The following is a 17090-nucleotide window of genomic DNA, read 5'->3' on the forward strand; positions in this document are numbered from 1 at the left end:
AGGTTTGATGTCCTGTTCAGTCTCTTTAACTTCAATACGAGACACTGTTGACAAAACACATGTATTTGGGCCTTCCCAACCATTTACTCGAGGACTCAAAATTCAATTTGAATAACCTTCCATTTTTCCCAAAACAACAAAACCGTTTCCCAAAACTTCACATCATGTAACATCTTAACATTAAAATACCAATAAGGTGATGACCTTTGTGAACAGGACAAGTCACAATATGGTGATCAGAGAAACCCACAGGAGTAATGTCTAACCTTCCAACCCTACTACAGTAGTGCTCAGATACATACAACCTGTCTAACCTTCCAACCCTACTACAGTAGTGCTCAGATACATACAACCTGTCTAACCTTCCAACCCTACTACAGTAGTGCTCAGATACATACAACCTGTCTAATCTTCCAACCCTACTACAGTAGTGCTCAGATACATACAACCTGTCTAATCTTCCAACCCTACTACAGTAGTGCTCAGATACATACAACCTGTCTAATCTTCCAACCCTACTACAGTATTGCTCAGATACATACAACCTGTCTAATCTTCCAACCCTACTACAGTATTGCTCAGATACATACAACCTGTCTAATCTTCCAACCCTACTACAGTATTGCTCAGATACATACAACCTGTCTAATCTTCCAACCCTACTGCAGTAGTGCTCAGATACATACAACCTGTCTAATCTTCCAACCCTTCTACAGTAGTGCTCAGATACATACAACCTGTCTAATCTTCCAACCCTACTACAGTAGTGATCAGATACATACAACCTGTCTAATCTTCCAACCCTACTGCAGTAGTGCTCAGATACATACAACCTGTCTAATCTTCCAACCCTACTACAGTAGTGCTCAGATACATACAACCTGCCTAATCTTCCAACCCTACTACAGTAGTGCTCAGATACATACAACCTGTCTAATCTTCCAACCCTACTACAGTAGTGCTCAGATACATACAACCTGTCTAACCTTCCAAGCCTACTACAGTAGTGCTCAGATACATACAACCTGTCTAATCTTCCAACCCTACTACAGTATTGCTCAGATACATACAACCTGTCTAATCTTCCAACCCTACTACAGTATTGCTCAGATACATACAACCTGTCTAATCTTCCAACCCTACTACAGTAGTGCTCAGATACATACAACCTGTCTAATCTTCCAACCCTACTACAGTATTGCTCAGATACATACAACCTGTCTAATCTTCCAACCCTACTACAGTATTGCTCAGATACATACAACCTGTCTAATCTTCCAACCCTACTACAGTATTGCTCAGATACATACAACCTGTCTAATCTTCCAACCCTACTGCAGTAGTGCTCAGATACATACAACCTGTCTAATCTTCCAACCCTACTACAGTATTGCTCAGATACATACAACCTGTCTAATCTTCCAACCCTACTGCAGTAGTGCTCAGATACATACAACCTGTCTAATCTTCCAACCCTACTACAGTATTGCTCAGATACATACAACCTGTCTAATCTTCCAACCCTACTACAGTAGTGCTCAGATACATACAACCTGTCTAATCTTCCAACCCTACTACAGTATTGCTCAGATACATACAACCTGTCTAATCTTCCAACCCTACTACAGTATTGCTCAGATACATACAACCTGTCTAATCTTCCAACCCTACTGCAGTAGTGCTCAGATACATACAACCTGTCTAATCTTCCAACCCTACTACAGTATTGCTCAGATACATACAACCTGTCTAATCTTCCAACCCTACTAGAGTAGTGATCAGATACATACAACCTGTCTAATCTTCCAACCCTACTACAGTAGTGCTCAGATACATACAACCTGTCTAATCTTCCAACCCTACTAGAGTAGTGATCAGATACATACAACCTGTCTAATCTTCCAACCCTACTGCAGTAGTGCTCAGATACATACAACCTGTCTAATCTTCCAACCCTACTACAGTATTGCTCAGATACATACAACCTGTCTAATCTTCCAACCCTACTACAGTAGTGCTCAGATACATACAACCTGTCTAATCTTCCAACCCTACTACAGTAGTGCTCAGATACATACAACCTGTCTAATCTTCCAACCCTACTAGAGTAGTGATCAGATACATACAACCTGTCTAATCTTCCAACCCTACTACAGTATTGCTCAGATACATACAACCTGTCTAATCTTCCAACCCTACTACAGTATTGCTCAGATACATACAACCTGTCTAATCTTCCAACCCTACTAGAGTAGTGATCAGATACATACAACCTGTCTAATCTTCCAACCCTACTACAGTATTGCTCAGATACATACAACCTGTCTAAACTTGCTGCACTGACACCACCTTCATTAACGTTTAGCCATGTGTACTGCCTAACTTTCGCATTCCTTACTCTCCACACATCAGAAAGCTCAAACTCAGTTAATAAACCAGACAGGCAAATAGCTGACCGCAGGTGAGGTTCTTCAGCAGTGCGATCAAGAGTAAAATCCACTGTACAGTTCCAGTCCCCCCTTAAAACATACACCCCTCTTGGTCACACTCTCTTAAGGTTTCCTTTATTTCATCAAATACAGCAATACGCCCTGTACCCTCATTATCAAATCAAATCAAATTTATTTGTCACATACACATGGTTAGCAGATGTTAATGCGAGTGTAGCGAAATGCTTGTGCTTCTAGTTCCGACAATGCAGTAATAACCAACAAGTAATCTAGCTAACAATTCCAAAACTACTACCTTATAGACAGACACAAGTGTAAGGGGATAAAGAATATGTACATAAAGATATATGAATGAGTGATGGTACAGAGCAGCATAGGCAAGATACAGTAGATGGTATTGAGTGCAGTATATACATATGAGATGAGTATGTAAACAAAGTGACATAGTTAAAGTGGCTAGTGATACATATATTACATAAAGATGCAGTAGATGATATAGAGTACACTATATACGTATACATATGAGATGAATAATGTAGGGTATGTAAACATTATATTAGGTAGCATTGTTTAAAGTGGCTAGTGATATATTTTACATCATTTCCCATCAATTCCCATTATTAAAGTGGCAGCAGCCTCTCAATGTTAGTGGTGGCTGTTTAACAGTCTGATGGCCTTGAGATAGAAGCTGTTTCAGCCTCTCGGTCCCAGCTTTGATGCACCTGTACTGACCTCGCCTTCTGGATGATAGCGGGGTGAACAGGCAGTGGCTCGGGTGGTTGTTGTCCTTGATGATCTTTATGGCCTTCCTGTGACATCGGGTGGTGTAGGTGTCCTGGAGGGCAGGTAGTTTTCCCCCGGTGATGCGTTGTGCAGACCTCACTACCCTCTGGAGAGCCTTACGGTTGTGGGCGGAGCAGTTGCCGTACCAGGCGGTGATACAGCCCGACAGGATGCTCTCGATTGTGCATCTGTAGAAGTTTGTGAGTGCTTTTGGTGACAAGCCACATTTCTTCAGCCTCCTGAGGTTGAAGAGGCGCTGCTGCGCCTTCTTCACAATGCTGTCTGTGTGGGTGGACCAATTCAGTTTGTCTGTGATGTGTACGCCGAGGAACTTAAAACTTACTACCCTCTCCACTACTGTTCCATCGATGTGGATAGGGGGGTGTTCCCTCTGCTGTTGCATGAAGTCCACAATCATCTCCTTAGTTTTGTTGACGTTGAGTGTGAGGTTATTTTCCTGACAGCACACTCCGAGGGCCCTCACTTCCTCCCTGTAGGCCGTCTCGTCTTTGTTGGTAATCAAGCCTACCACTGTTGTGTCGTCCGCAAACGTGATGATTGAGTTGGAGGCGTGCGTGGCCACGCAGTCGTGGGTGAACAGGGAGTACAGGAGAGGGCTCAGAACGCACCCTTGTGGGGCCCCAGTGTTGAGGATCAGCGGGGTGGAGATGTTGTTGCCTACCCTCACCACCTGGGGGCGGCCCGTCAGGAAGTCCAGTACCCAGTTGCACAGGGCGGGGTCGAGACCCAGGGTCTCGAGCTTGATGACGAGCTTGGAGGGCACTATGGTGTTAAATGCCGAGCTGTAGTCGATGAACAGCATTCTCACATAGGTATTCCTCTTGTCCAGATGGGTTAGGGCAGTGTGCAGTGTGGTTGAGATTGCATCGTCTGTGGACCTATTTGGGCGGTAAAGCAAATTGGAATGGGTCTAGGGTGTCAGGTAGGGTGGAGGTGATATGGTCCTTGACTAGTCTCTCAAAGCACTTCATGATGACGGAAGTGAGTGCTACGGGGCGGTAGTCGTTTAGCTCAGTTACCTTAGCTTTCTTGGGAACAGGAACAATGGTGGCCCTCTTGAAGCATGTGGGAACAACAGACTGGGATAGGGATTGATTGAATATGTCCGTAAACACAGCAGCCAGCTGGTCTGCGCATGCTCTGAGGGCGCGGCTGGGGATGCCGTCTGGGCCTGCAGCCTTGCGAGGGTTGACATGTTTAAATGTTTTCCTCACGTCGGCTGCAGTGAAGGAGAGTCCGCATGTTTTAGTTGCAGGCCGTGTCAGTGGCACTGTATTGTCCTCAAAGCGGGCAAAAAAGTTATTTAGTCTGCCTGGGAGCAAGACATCCTGGTCCGTGACCGGGCTGGTTTTCTTTTTGTAATCCGTGATTGACTGTAGACCCTGCCACATACCTCTTGTGTCTGAGCCGTTGAATTGAGATTCTACTTTGTCTCTATACAGACGCTTAGCTTGTTTGATTGCCTTGCGGAGGGAATAGTTACACTGTTTGTATTCGGTCATGTTTCCGGTCACCTTGCCCTGATTAAAAGCAGTGGTTCGCGCTTTCAGTTTCACGCGAATGCTGCCATCAATCCACGGTTTCTGGTTTGGGAATGTTTTAATCATTGCTATGGGAACGACATCTTCAACGCACGTTCTAATGAACTCGCTCACCGAATCAGCGTATTCGTCAATGCTGTTGTCTGACGCAATACGAAACATATCCCAGTCCACGTGATGGAAGCAGTCTTGGAGTGTGGAATCAGATTGGTCGGACCAGCGTTGAACAGACCTCAGCGCGGGAGCTTCTTGTTTTAGTTTCTGTCTGTAGGCAGGGATCAACAAAATGGAGTCGTGGTCCGCTTTTCCGAAAGGAGAGCGGGGCAGGGCCTTATATGCGTCGCGGAAGAAAGAATAGCAATGATCCAAGGTTTTTCCAGCCCTGGTTGGAATTTAGGGAGTCTTGTTTTCAGATTAGCCTTGTTAAAATCCCCAGCTACAATGAATGCAGCCTCCGGATATATGAATTCCAGTTTGCAAAGAGTCAAATAAAGTTCGTTCAGAGCCATCGATGTGTCTGCTTGGGGGGGAATATATACGGCTGTGATTATAATCGAAGAGAATTCCCTTGGTAGATAATGCGGTTGACATTTGATTGTGAGGAATTCTAAATCAGGTGAACAGAAAGACTTGATTTCCTGTATGTTGTTGTGGCCACACCACGTCACGTTAACCATGAAGCATACGCCCCCGCCCCTCTTCTTACCAGAAAGATGTTTGTTTCTGTCGGCGCGATGCGTGGAGAAACCAGCTGGCTGCACCGACTCCGATAGCGTCTCACCAGTGAGCCATGTTTCCGTGAAGCAATGAACGTTACAGTCTCTGATGTCCCTCTGGAATGCTACCCTTGCTCGGATTTCATCAACCTTGTTGTCAAGAGACTGGACATTGGCGAGAAGAATGCTAGGGAGTGGTGCACGATGTGCCCGTCTCCGGAGTCTGACCAGAAGACCGCTTCGTTTCCCCCTTTTACGAAGTCGTTTCTTTGGGTCGCCGGCTGGGATCCATTCCGTTGTCCTGGGTAAAAAGCAGAACACAGGATCCGCTTCGCGAAAGTCATATTCTTGGTCGTACTGATGGTGAGTTGACGCTGCTCTTATGTTCAGTAGTTCTTCTCGACTGTATGTAATGAAACCTAAGATGACCTGGGGTACCAATGTAAGAAATAACAGGTAAAAAAACAAAAAACTGCATAGTTTCCTAGGAACGCGAAGCGAGGCGGCCATCTCTGTCGGCGCCGGAAGTCTGGGAGCATAAACATAACAAAAGATTAAGAAAATAACATAATATCTGCCTTGACCAATAAAACCCAACCATTGACAATCTCTGTTGTAGATACCACAGTCACCCCTAAGCCTGAAGAAAACAAAATTGCCACCCCAGCACTGAAATTAGTATATGCTGCCCCTCCCACCACATATCCCAGTCAATCGCGTTAGCCTCATCACAATGATTCTGTAAAAAAACTACATTAAGCCTTTTCTGTTTTATTACTTCTAATACCCAAGCCCACTTATTCCTTCCCATGTCCCCATAAATATTGAGAGAACCTACCTTTGGTGAACTCAGCAAAAAAATAAACGTCTTCTCACTGTCAACTGCATTTATTTTCTGCAAACTTGACATGTGTAAATATTTGTATGAACATAACAAGATTCAACAACTGAGACATAAACTGGACATAAACATTTACTAACATAAATGGAATAATGTGTCCCTGAACGAAACAGTCAGTATCTGGTGTGGCCACCAGCTGCATTAGTACTGCAGTGCATCTCCTCCTCATGGACTGCACCAGATTTGCCAGTTCTTGCTGTGAGATGTTACCCCACTCTTCCACCAAGGCACCTGCAAGTTCCCAGACATTTCTGGGGGGGAATGGCCCTAGCCCTCACCCTCTGATCTAACAGGTCCCAGATGTGCTCAATGGGATTGAGATCCGGGCTCTTCGCTGGCCATGGCAGAACACTGACATTCCTGTTATTCAGGAAACCACGCACAGAACGAGCAGTATGGCTGTTGGCATTGTCATGCTGGAGGGTCATGTCAGGATGAGCTTGCAGGAAGGGTACCACATGAGGGAGGAGGATGTCTTCCCTGTAACGCACAGCATTGAGATTGCCAGCAATGACAACAAGCTCAGTCCGACGATGCTGTGACACACCGCCCCAGACCATGACGGACCATCCACCTCCAAATCGATCCCGCTCCAGAGTACAGGCCTCGGTGTAACGCTCATTCCTTCGACGATAAACGCGAATCCGACCATCACACCTGGTGAGACAAAACCTTGACTCGTCAGTGAAGAGCACTTTTTGCCAGTCCTGTCTGGTCCATCGACGGTGGGTTTGTGCCCATAGGTGACGTTGTTGCCGGTTATGTCTGGTGACGACCTGCCTTACAACAGGCCTACAAGCCCTCAGTCTTTCTCAGCCTATTGTGGACAGTCTCAGCACTGATGGAGGGATTGTGTGTTCCTGGTGTAACTCGGGCATTTGTAGGCATCTCACAGTACTGACATTGCAATTTATTGCCCTGGCCACATCTGCAGTCCTCATGCCTCCTTGCAGCATGCCTAAGGTACATTCACGCAGATGAGCAGGGACCCTAGGCATCTTTCTTTTGGTGTTTTTCAGAGTCAGTAGAAAGGCCTCTTTAGTGTTCTAAGTGATCATAACTGTGACCTTAATTTCAACAACCGTTCCACAGGTGCATGTTCATTAATTGTTTATGATTCATTGAACAAGCATGGGAAACAGTGTTTAAACCCTTTACAGTGAAGATGTGCAAAGTTATTTGGATTTTTACGAATTATCTTTGAGATTACCTCCATATAACAAAGAGAAAGGAAAAGCAGAAGAAACCACAGAGAAACCAGACAAAGAGAAAAAAACACCATATGAGGCATGATCGTCATCATTGTTTTAATTTTCTCTTAACCTTTCCCCAATACCTTTTGCTGCCATGACAGCAGTAACAACATTATTCAAGTGGAAACGCTTCTTCACACTCAACTGGACTAACCCTACCATCTTCTGTACCACCACAGCTAACCTCACAAACTTATCAACATCAAAAAAATCTGCCAATTTGACAGATTTCCCAAAAGTCTGATCCAGGAACCTATTTACCTCCTCTAGATTCGAAATTGAGTCGTCGCCAGCTGCTATCATATCAGGAGAGATGTCCTTCTCCTGATCCTCCTTAACTGGAGTGGCAGGTAGCCAAGTGGTTAGAGAATTGGGCCAGTAACTGAAAGGTTGCTAGATCAAATCCCCGAGCTGACAAGGTGGAGAACTTATTTGTATTGCTTTTAATCTTTTTAATGAATTTATCTTATTAACACTTTGTTCTAGCTAGCTATTTGTGTAGGTAGCTATCAAGTAAACATTATTCTGGGATAGGGGGCAGCGTTTTCACTTTTGGATGAATAGCATGCCCAGAGTGAACTGCCTCCTACTCTGTCTCAGATGCTAATATATGCATATTATTATTAGTGTGGGATAGAAAACACTCTGAAGTTTCTAAAACTGTTTGAATGATGTCTGTGAGTATAACAGAACTCATATGTAGGCAAAAACTTGAGAAAAATCCAACCAGGAAGTGGGACATCTGAGGTTTGTAGTTTTTCAAAGCTTGGCTGTGGGATATGGATACAGTTGCACTTCCTACGGTTTCCACTAGATGTCAACCATTTTTAGAAACTTGAATGAGAATACTACTATAAAGGAGGGGCTCATGAGACCTGTTTGGGTCAGTGGTCTTTCAGGCTCGTGACGCGCGCTCCCGACAGAGTTACATCTCGTTCCAGTGCTTTTCTTCAGACATAGGAATTCTCTGGTTGGAACATTATTGATGTTTTATGTTAAAAACATCCTAACGATTGATTCCATACATCGTTTGACTTGTTTCTACGACCTGTAAGGAACTTTTCGAGTTTTTGTCTGGAAGAAGTGCTCGCAATTGGCTATTTGGACATAAATGAAATCTGACACAGCGGTTGCATTAAGGAGAAGGCTATCTTTAATTCTGTGAATAACACTTGTATCTTTTATCAATGTTTATTATGAGTATTTCTGCAAAATCACCGGATGTTTTGGAATCACAACATTACTGCACGTAAGGCGCCACTGTAAACTGAGATTTTTGGATATAAATATGCACATTATCGAACAAAACATACATGTATTGTGTAACATGATGTCCTATGAGTGTCATCTGATGAAGTGTCATCTTAATTTGATCTATATTTCAGCTTTTTGTGACCTATCTTTGGCTGGAAAAATGGCTGTGTTTTTTTGACTTGGCTATGACCTAACATTTTTTAAATCGGACACGATGCGTAGATTAACAATATGTTTATCTTTCATTTGCTGTATTGGACTTATTAATGTGTGAAAGTAAAATATTTGTAACAAATATTTTTGAATTTCGCGCGCTGCCTTTTCAGCGGAATGTTGTCGAGGGGTTCTGGTAGCAGAACGCCTGCGCTAGAAAAGTTTACCCACTGTTCCCAGGCTGTCATTGTAAATAAGAATTTGTTCTTAACTGACTTGCCTAGTTAAACAAAATAATTTTAAACTTAGGCCACAGATCCCTCACATCCCTCTCCCCATTTGTATCAATGGGCCAGCAGCATACCACCCCGCATACCACTGCTGGCTTGCTTCTGAAGCTAAGCAGGGTTGGTCCTGCTCAGTTCCTGGATGAGAGACCAGATGCTGCTGGAAGTGGTGTTGGAGGGCCAGTAGGAGGCACTCTTTCCTCTGGTCTAAAAAAAATATCCCAATGCCCCAGGGCAGTGATTGGTACACTGCCCCTTTTATGGTGCTGTCTTTCGGATGGGATGTTAAATAGGGTGTCCTGACTCTCTGAGGTCATTAAAGATCCCATGGCACTTATCCTGGCTAAATTCCCAATCTGGCCCTCAAACCATCACGGTCACCTAATAATCCCCAGTTTACAATTGGCTCATTAATCCCCCTCCTCTCCCCTGTAACTATTCCCCAGGTTGTTGCTGCAAATGAGAATGTGTTCTCAGTCAACTTACCTGGTAGAATAACGGATAAATAATCAGGGATCTAGGACTAGTTCCACCTGAACCCCCTCCTGTACCCCATTACTTGTAGTGGACATCTCCTCCACTACCTGGGAGACTAGCTCTGCCTGAACCCCATCACTCATACTGGGCATCTCTTCACCAGTCTGGGGAAATGGCTCCCCAGATCCATCCTTACCTCCTACAACAATATTTTTCTGCTGCACATCAGACGCTATATTCCCCTCTGGCACAAGCTGCAACTCAGTACCCTCAACACGGACAACTTGTTCCTCAGCAACAGGCGCTTGTGACTGCTGTACCATTCTCGGCCCACCTTTCCCTACATCAGTGGGCTCAGGCGTTACGAGGACCGCCTGCGCCCCTCCCTCTGCCCTGTCCCTTTTCGGGCAAGCCTGTCGCTTAGGGCCAACATCCCCACACTCAAAACACTGTTGACTATCCGTAGTAGCATAAGCCATAGTCTGTTGTCATACTTGACTTTAAATGACAACTCCAAAGTTTGCTCCGTTGAGTCCAAAAACATAAACACCTGTCGACGAAACGTCATAACCTGTTTCAAAGCCGGGTTTTGCAACCCAATGGGACAATCTTAATTGAAAGGAAGAGAAAAGAGACAGAGCGAGAGAGAGAAACAGAGAGAGTGAGAGACAGAGAGAGAGGAGGGCAAACAGCTCCCAACTGGCAATACCTCAGCACTTAAGATAATGATGCTCCTTGAGAGGAGGAGAGAAGTGTAAATGTAACACTCCATCAGGGAGAGAGTTTTCATCTGAACAGTTTCACTCTTTTCAGGATTTTCATGGCCTCTCTATGGTTCAACTTCCCACAGTGAGACGCTAATGAAATGGATGAAGGCATTTGACCGATTAGCTCCTGCAGCGTTTGGCACATCACATCTCAGCCAAGATAAGTGCCAAGCATTAAACAGACGCATTTTATGGCCAGCCCTTCAGTCAATGTTTTCAAGCAAGTGTGTGTGTGTGTAACGTCTGCTTCCAACTCACACTCTCAAACATATAGATCCCCTGAACGCAGCTCACTCTCTAGATCCCAATCACCTGAATTCTGATCACCTGTTCACAAACCTGTATGTCATCATCACACACTCCTTAGTTCAGTTCTTTGCACCCCATCATTGTGAGGTATTGTTTGTTTTTGTGACACTCTTATTCGGAGTGCTGTGTTTCCCGAAATGTAATCCTCCCATGTATGATAGTATTGGCCTGCCTCACTAACGACGCATTTTCCCTATTCCCTGCCTGTACTTTAGCCTTTCGGATTCGGATCAACCTATTGCATGATCTCCCGGACAACGTTACTAGGCTTTTCCCTGCCTGTACTGTTGCCTTTTTGGACTGTGTATGACCTTCTGCCTGCCCCTGGACCCAGCTACCTGCCTCCTCCTGTGGTCCTTTACCAATAAACACCTCCTGCGCCCTGCGCTTAAAACCAGCTCTCTGTCTCCCATGTTCGTTACAGTGTTTGTGTGCTTGCATTTAGCTGTGCATTGTTCTCAGGCAAGGCGCACAATTGTGTTGGCAAAGGTTCTGCAGGTGTCTGTTGGTTAGGATATGCATCTGCAGGTGCACAGTGTCTGCAGTGTCTTGTGTGTGTGTGTGTGTGTGTGTGTGTCCGCGGTGTATACGTGCTGTGTGCTCTCACCGTCTGCCACCTCCAGCTGAGCCTTGGCCAGGATGCTGCCGGCCACAGTGAGGGCCTGGCAGGTGTAGTAGCCTGCATCAGAGCGCTGTACACAGGAGATGGTCAGCTCTCCACTGACTGACACTGACACACGGCTGTCTCCCTGGGCTGGCTGGCTTGGGAAAAGCAGATCCTGGAAAGATAGGAGAGACTCATTAACATGGTGTTTTGTCCTGTGCCCAATAGAAAACCAGCAGGAAACATGGCGAGATACAATTGACATGTTGCAGTTAATAGCGAGGGTGAATAGTACATGTTAACTGTCCTGTGCTAAATGGTTAATACATTCAGTTAGTTATATAAGAGATGTGAAGGAAGAGGAGAGACATTTAGAGTGACAGGAATTAAACAGAGGGAGTTTTAATTGCAGTGAGTGTCATCCTTGGCAATACAATGCTATATAACAGTGTAGTCCCACACACCACACATGTGCAATGCGAGAGCACACTGCATTGACTAAAAAGCACCAACAAGTCAAACCAATCATCTGGAGCCTTACTCTGTTTTCCTCCATGTCCATTCTCAGTGTTTATTACTGACTAGCGCTCCTATTCACTCACTTATCCTAGAAATGTGTGTGTAATTCAGTAGTAAGTGTGGGGGCAGAGGGGTCAAGGTCCTCTATCTGCTCAAGGTGGTTAGTCATTTACACTGTGGGTGAGAGGCGGTCAGCCCTGCCTGTGATGAAGCCCTGCAGTAGGGGTCTTGACATTGAGTGAGTCCTCACTGCCGCCCACTCATAGCCTTGAGATCTCGATCTCTCTATCGCTTAAATTAGATTTTTCCCCATTCCGCGTCCTGAGAGCAGACAAACGGAGGGGAAGGCAAGGACATTAGCCTAATCCCATTATGCCTAATGACGCTAATGTAGCAAATTAATGCTGTTTCTTGTGAAAGAAATGGCTGGTCAGAGCATGCGGGGTGGACTGATGATTGATGGCCACTTCATTATGTGACTGTCACGGGGACGGGAGTCCTGACCGCCCCCTCTGGTCCCATGACCATAGCCACAGTCCAATCAGGACCAAACCTTCATGTCTCAATTAAGACAATTAGGAGAAGGTTGTTTTTGTTCATGTGCGTAAGAAGAGTCCAACACACATAGGCAAGAGCTAACACACGCAGGCACAGTCAAGTATGCAGACATTCAACACACGTTATTCAAACAGGTGTTTCTTACCTGGCTGCCCTCTCGTTGCCAGAACACAGTGGGTTGGGGGTTGCCCTTGGTCTCACAGGGGAAGGTGGCTGTGCGCCCCTGAGCCACGATCTGGTCCCGGGGTCGCACCACAAACTGGGGAGCCTCTGAAGACCAAAGGTCAGAGAAGTGAAACCACTGTCACCACAACACAGCAGGAAGATATTTAGAGTCAGTTCTGATTATGTGCAAAAACTAATCAAGGGAAGCAACAGGTTACAGCTACAGGCTACAAGCTACAGGCTACAGGGAACATGCAACAGGTGAGTGTCTAGTAGTCTCTCTGAAGAAACATTACTACAGGTACCAGACCATACAGACCATTCATCCTGCTGGCCACAAACCTGAATGAATGAAACCAACTCATGAGCACATACATTCTCCCCTTGTAGTCTCTACATCAGAACTACTGCATATCAACTACAATATCTTGACCAGCAAGTTGGAGAAACAGAGGGGTTACAACTAACTTAACAACACACAACTAAATGGAGGGCAGGGTTGGGTGGTTCAAACTAAGGAGGTACATGTGCATGTATTAGTATGTTGAATAATCAGGTGTGAATGTGTGCAGGTGTTAATGGGTGTGTATGTACAGTACCAGTCAAAAGTTTGGACACACCACAAAATATTTTATATTTGAGATTCTTCAAAGTAGCCACCCTTTGCCTTGATGACAGCTTTGCACACTCTTGGCATTATCTCAACCTGCTACATGCATTTCAATTAACAGGTGTGCCTTGTTAAAAGTTCATTTGTGGAATTTCTTTATTATTTATTTCCTTCTTATTGAGTTTGAGGTAGGGGTGGTATACAGAAGATAGCCCTATTTGGTGAAAGACCATATTATGTCAAGAACAGCTCAAATAAGCATAGAGAAACGAGAGCCCATCATACTGTAAGACATGAAGTTCAGTCAATCTGGAACATTTCAAGACCTTTGAAAGTTGCTTCAAGTGCAGCCGCAAAAACCATCAAGCGCTATGATGAAACTGACTCTCATGAGGACCGACACGGGAAGACCCAGAGTTACCTCTGCTGCAGAGGAAAAGTTCATTAGAGTTAACTGCACCTCAGATTGCAGCCCAAATAAATGCTTCACAGAGTTCAAGTTACAGACACATCTCAACATCAACTGTTCAGAGGAGACTGCATGAATCAGGCCTTCCTGGTTGAATTGCTGCCAAGAAACCACTACTAAAATACCAAAAAGCAGAAGAAACTTGCTTGGGCCAAGACACACAAGTGGAATAGACAGTAGACCGGTGGAAATATGTCCTTTGGTCTGATGAGTCCAAATGTGAGGTTTTTGGTTCCAACTGCCATGTCTTTGTGAGACGCAGAGTAGGTAAACGGACGATCGCCGCATGCGTGGTATCCACTGTGAAGTATGAAGGTGTGATGGTGCTTTGCTAGTGACACTGTCAGTAATTTATTTAGAATTCAAGGCCCAGTTAACCAGCATGGCTACCACAGCATTCTGCAGTGATACACCATCCCATCTGGTTTGCGCTTAGTGGGACTATCATTTGTTTTTCAACAGGACAATGACCCAAAACACACCTCCAGGCTGTGTAAGGGCTATTTGACCAAGAAGGAGAGTGATGGAGTGCTGCATCAGATGCTCAGCAAATGTGGGAACTCATTCAAGACAGTTGGAAAAGCATTCCTCATGAAGCTGGTTGAGAGAATGCCAAGAGTGTGCAAAGCTGTCGTCAAGGAAAAGGGTGGCTACTTTGAAGAATCTAAAATCTAAATTATAAACTGGGTGGTTCGAACCCTGAATGCTGATTGGCTGACACCTGTGCTATATCAGACCATATACCACGGGAATTACTGCTCTAAGTATGTTGGTAATACAGTTTATAATAGCAATAAGTCACCTCGGGGGTTTGTGGTTTATGGTCAATAAAAATGTAAAAAAGCATGTGTAAATATTTGTATGAACATAAGATTCAACAACCGAGGCATAAGCTGAACAAGTTCCACAAACATGTGACAAACAGAAATTGAATAATGTGTCCCTGAACAAAGGGCGAGTTAAAATCTAAAGTAACAGTCAGTTACAGTATCTGGTGTGGCCACCAGCTGAATTAAGTACTGCAATGCATCTTCTCCTCATGGACCGCATCATATTTGCCAGTTTTTGCTGTGAGATGTTACCCCACTCTTCCACCAAGGCACCTGCAAGTTCCCAGACATTTCTGGGGGGGAATGGCCCTAGTCCTCACCCGCCGATCAAACAGGGCCCAGATGTGCTCAAACATGCTCAATGAGATTGAGATCCGGGCTCTTCGCTGGCCATGGCAGATAACTGACATTCCTGTCTTGCAGGAAATCATCCACAGAACAAGCAGTATGGCTGGTGGCATTGTCATTCTGGAGGGTCATGTCAGGATGAGCCTGCAGGAAGGGTACCACATGAGGGAGGAGGATGTCTTCCCTGTAACGCACAGCATTGAGATTGCCTGCAATGACAACAAGCTCAGTTGTTAAGATAGGAGAGGGGGGGGCTTTGAGATTTACTTTCTTTGCTTTGGTTCCGTCCAGCCCCCTTTTCCCCATATTACCGTGTAAAGGAATAAAGTCCTTGTAAACGGTATCACATTCTGCCTGTTGTCATCCTTACTCGCACCTACAGTCCATACCTCTTTCACTTCACAGAGTTTAGTTGTAGCAGCGTGTTGCGTTCCCTCTTCATAGAGGCGTGCGTAACACCGATGATACTGTGACACACCGCTCCAGACCATGACGGTCCCTCGACCTCCAAATCGATCCCGCTCCAGAGTACAGGCCTCGGTGTAATGCTCATTCCTTCAACGTTAAACGCGAATCCGACCATCACCCCTGGTGAGACAAAACCTTGACTCGTCAATGAAGAGCACTTTTTGCCAGTCCAGCGATGGTGGATTTGTGCCCATATGCGACATTGTTGCCGGTGATATCTGGTGAGGACCTGCCTTACAACAGGCCTACAAGCCCTCAGTCCAGCCTCTGTCGGTCTATTGTGGACAGTCTGAGCACTGTACCTGTCCCGCAGGTGTGATGTTCAGATGTACCGATCCTGTGCAGGTGTTGTTACACGTGATCAGCCACTACGAGGACGATCAGCTGTCCGTCTTGTTTCAGCTGTCTCACAGTACGGACATTGCAATTTAATGCCCTGGCCACATCTGCAGTCCTTATGCCTCCTTGCAGCATGCCTAAGGCACATTCATGCAGATGAGCAGGGACTCTGAGCATCTTTCTTTTGGTGTTTTTCAGAGTCAGTAGAAAGTGTCCTAAGTTTTCATAAATGTGACGTTAATTGCCTACCATCTGTAAGCTGTTAGTGTCTTAACGACCGTTCCACAGGTGCATGCTCATTAATTGTTTATGGTTCATTGAACAAGCATGGACAATAGTGTTAAAACCCTTTACAATGAAGATCTGTGACCTTATTTGGAATTTTACAAATTATCTTTGAAAGACAGGGTCCTGAAAAGGGGACATTTATTTTTTTGCTGAGCTTATATCACGGCTAAGGGCTGTATCCAGGCACTCCGCTTTGCGTCGTGATATATTGGCCATATACTACACCCCCTCAGGCCTTATTGCTTAATTATATTTTGATTTGTTTAACAGTTTTTTGGTTACTACATGATTCCATATGTGTTATTTCAAAGTTTTGATGTCTTCACTATGTCACGGCCTGATCCGTTTCACCTGTCCTTGTGCTTGTCTCCACCACCTCCAGGTGTCGCCCATCTTCCCCACTTATCCTCTGGGTATTTATACCTGTGTTTTCTGTCTGTCTGTGCCAGTTGGTCTTGTTTGTCAAGCTTACCAGCGGTCGTCCTGTCAGCGCCTGTCTTTTCCCTGCCTCTCTTCTTTTTTTTTTTTTTGTTGACCCTTGACTGTCCTGACCCTTTACCCGCCCGCCTGACCACTCTGCCTGACCCTGACCCTGAGCCTGCCTGCCGTCCTGTACCTTTGCTCCACCTCTGGATTACTGAACTCTGCCTGTCCCTGACCCCTGAGCCTGCCGTCCTGTACCTTCGCTCCACCTCTGGATTACTGAACTCTGCCTGTCCCTGAGCCTGCCTGCCGTCCTGTACCTTTGCTCCTACTCTGGATTACTGAACTCTGCCTGTCCCTGACCTGTCATTTGCCTGCCTCTGTGCTTACAATAAACATTGTTACTTCACACAGTCTGCACTTGGGTCTTACCTTGATTCCTGATACGCTATTATTCTACAATGTAGAAAGTAGTCAAAATAAAGAAAAACCCTTGCGTGAGTAGGTGTGTCCAAAATTTTGACTGGTACTGTAAGTCTAGGAATATTTATTGAGCT

The 17090-nt window shown here is 45.2% G+C and overlaps 1 protein-coding gene across 1 annotated transcript in view; it reads right to left on the reverse strand.

Moving 5' to 3' along the window:
* Nucleotides 1-17090, reverse strand: part of LOC139418470 (roundabout homolog 2-like) — a 120204-nt gene that overhangs the window by 42652 nt on the left and 60462 nt on the right. Inside the window, exons 7-8 of the mRNA XM_071167941.1 lie at nt 12739-12863; nt 11520-11691 (exon numbers count right to left, since the gene is read on the reverse strand). Of these exons, the coding sequence (XP_071024042.1) occupies nt 11520-11691; nt 12739-12863 (297 nt within the window). The remainder of the gene's footprint in view (nt 1-11519; nt 11692-12738; nt 12864-17090) is intronic.

The sequence above is a fragment of the Oncorhynchus clarkii genome, chromosome 10 (genome assembly GCF_045791955.1).
Source record: "Oncorhynchus clarkii lewisi isolate Uvic-CL-2024 chromosome 10, UVic_Ocla_1.0, whole genome shotgun sequence".
NCBI classification, from domain to species: Eukaryota; Metazoa; Chordata; class Actinopteri; order Salmoniformes; family Salmonidae; genus Oncorhynchus; species Oncorhynchus clarkii.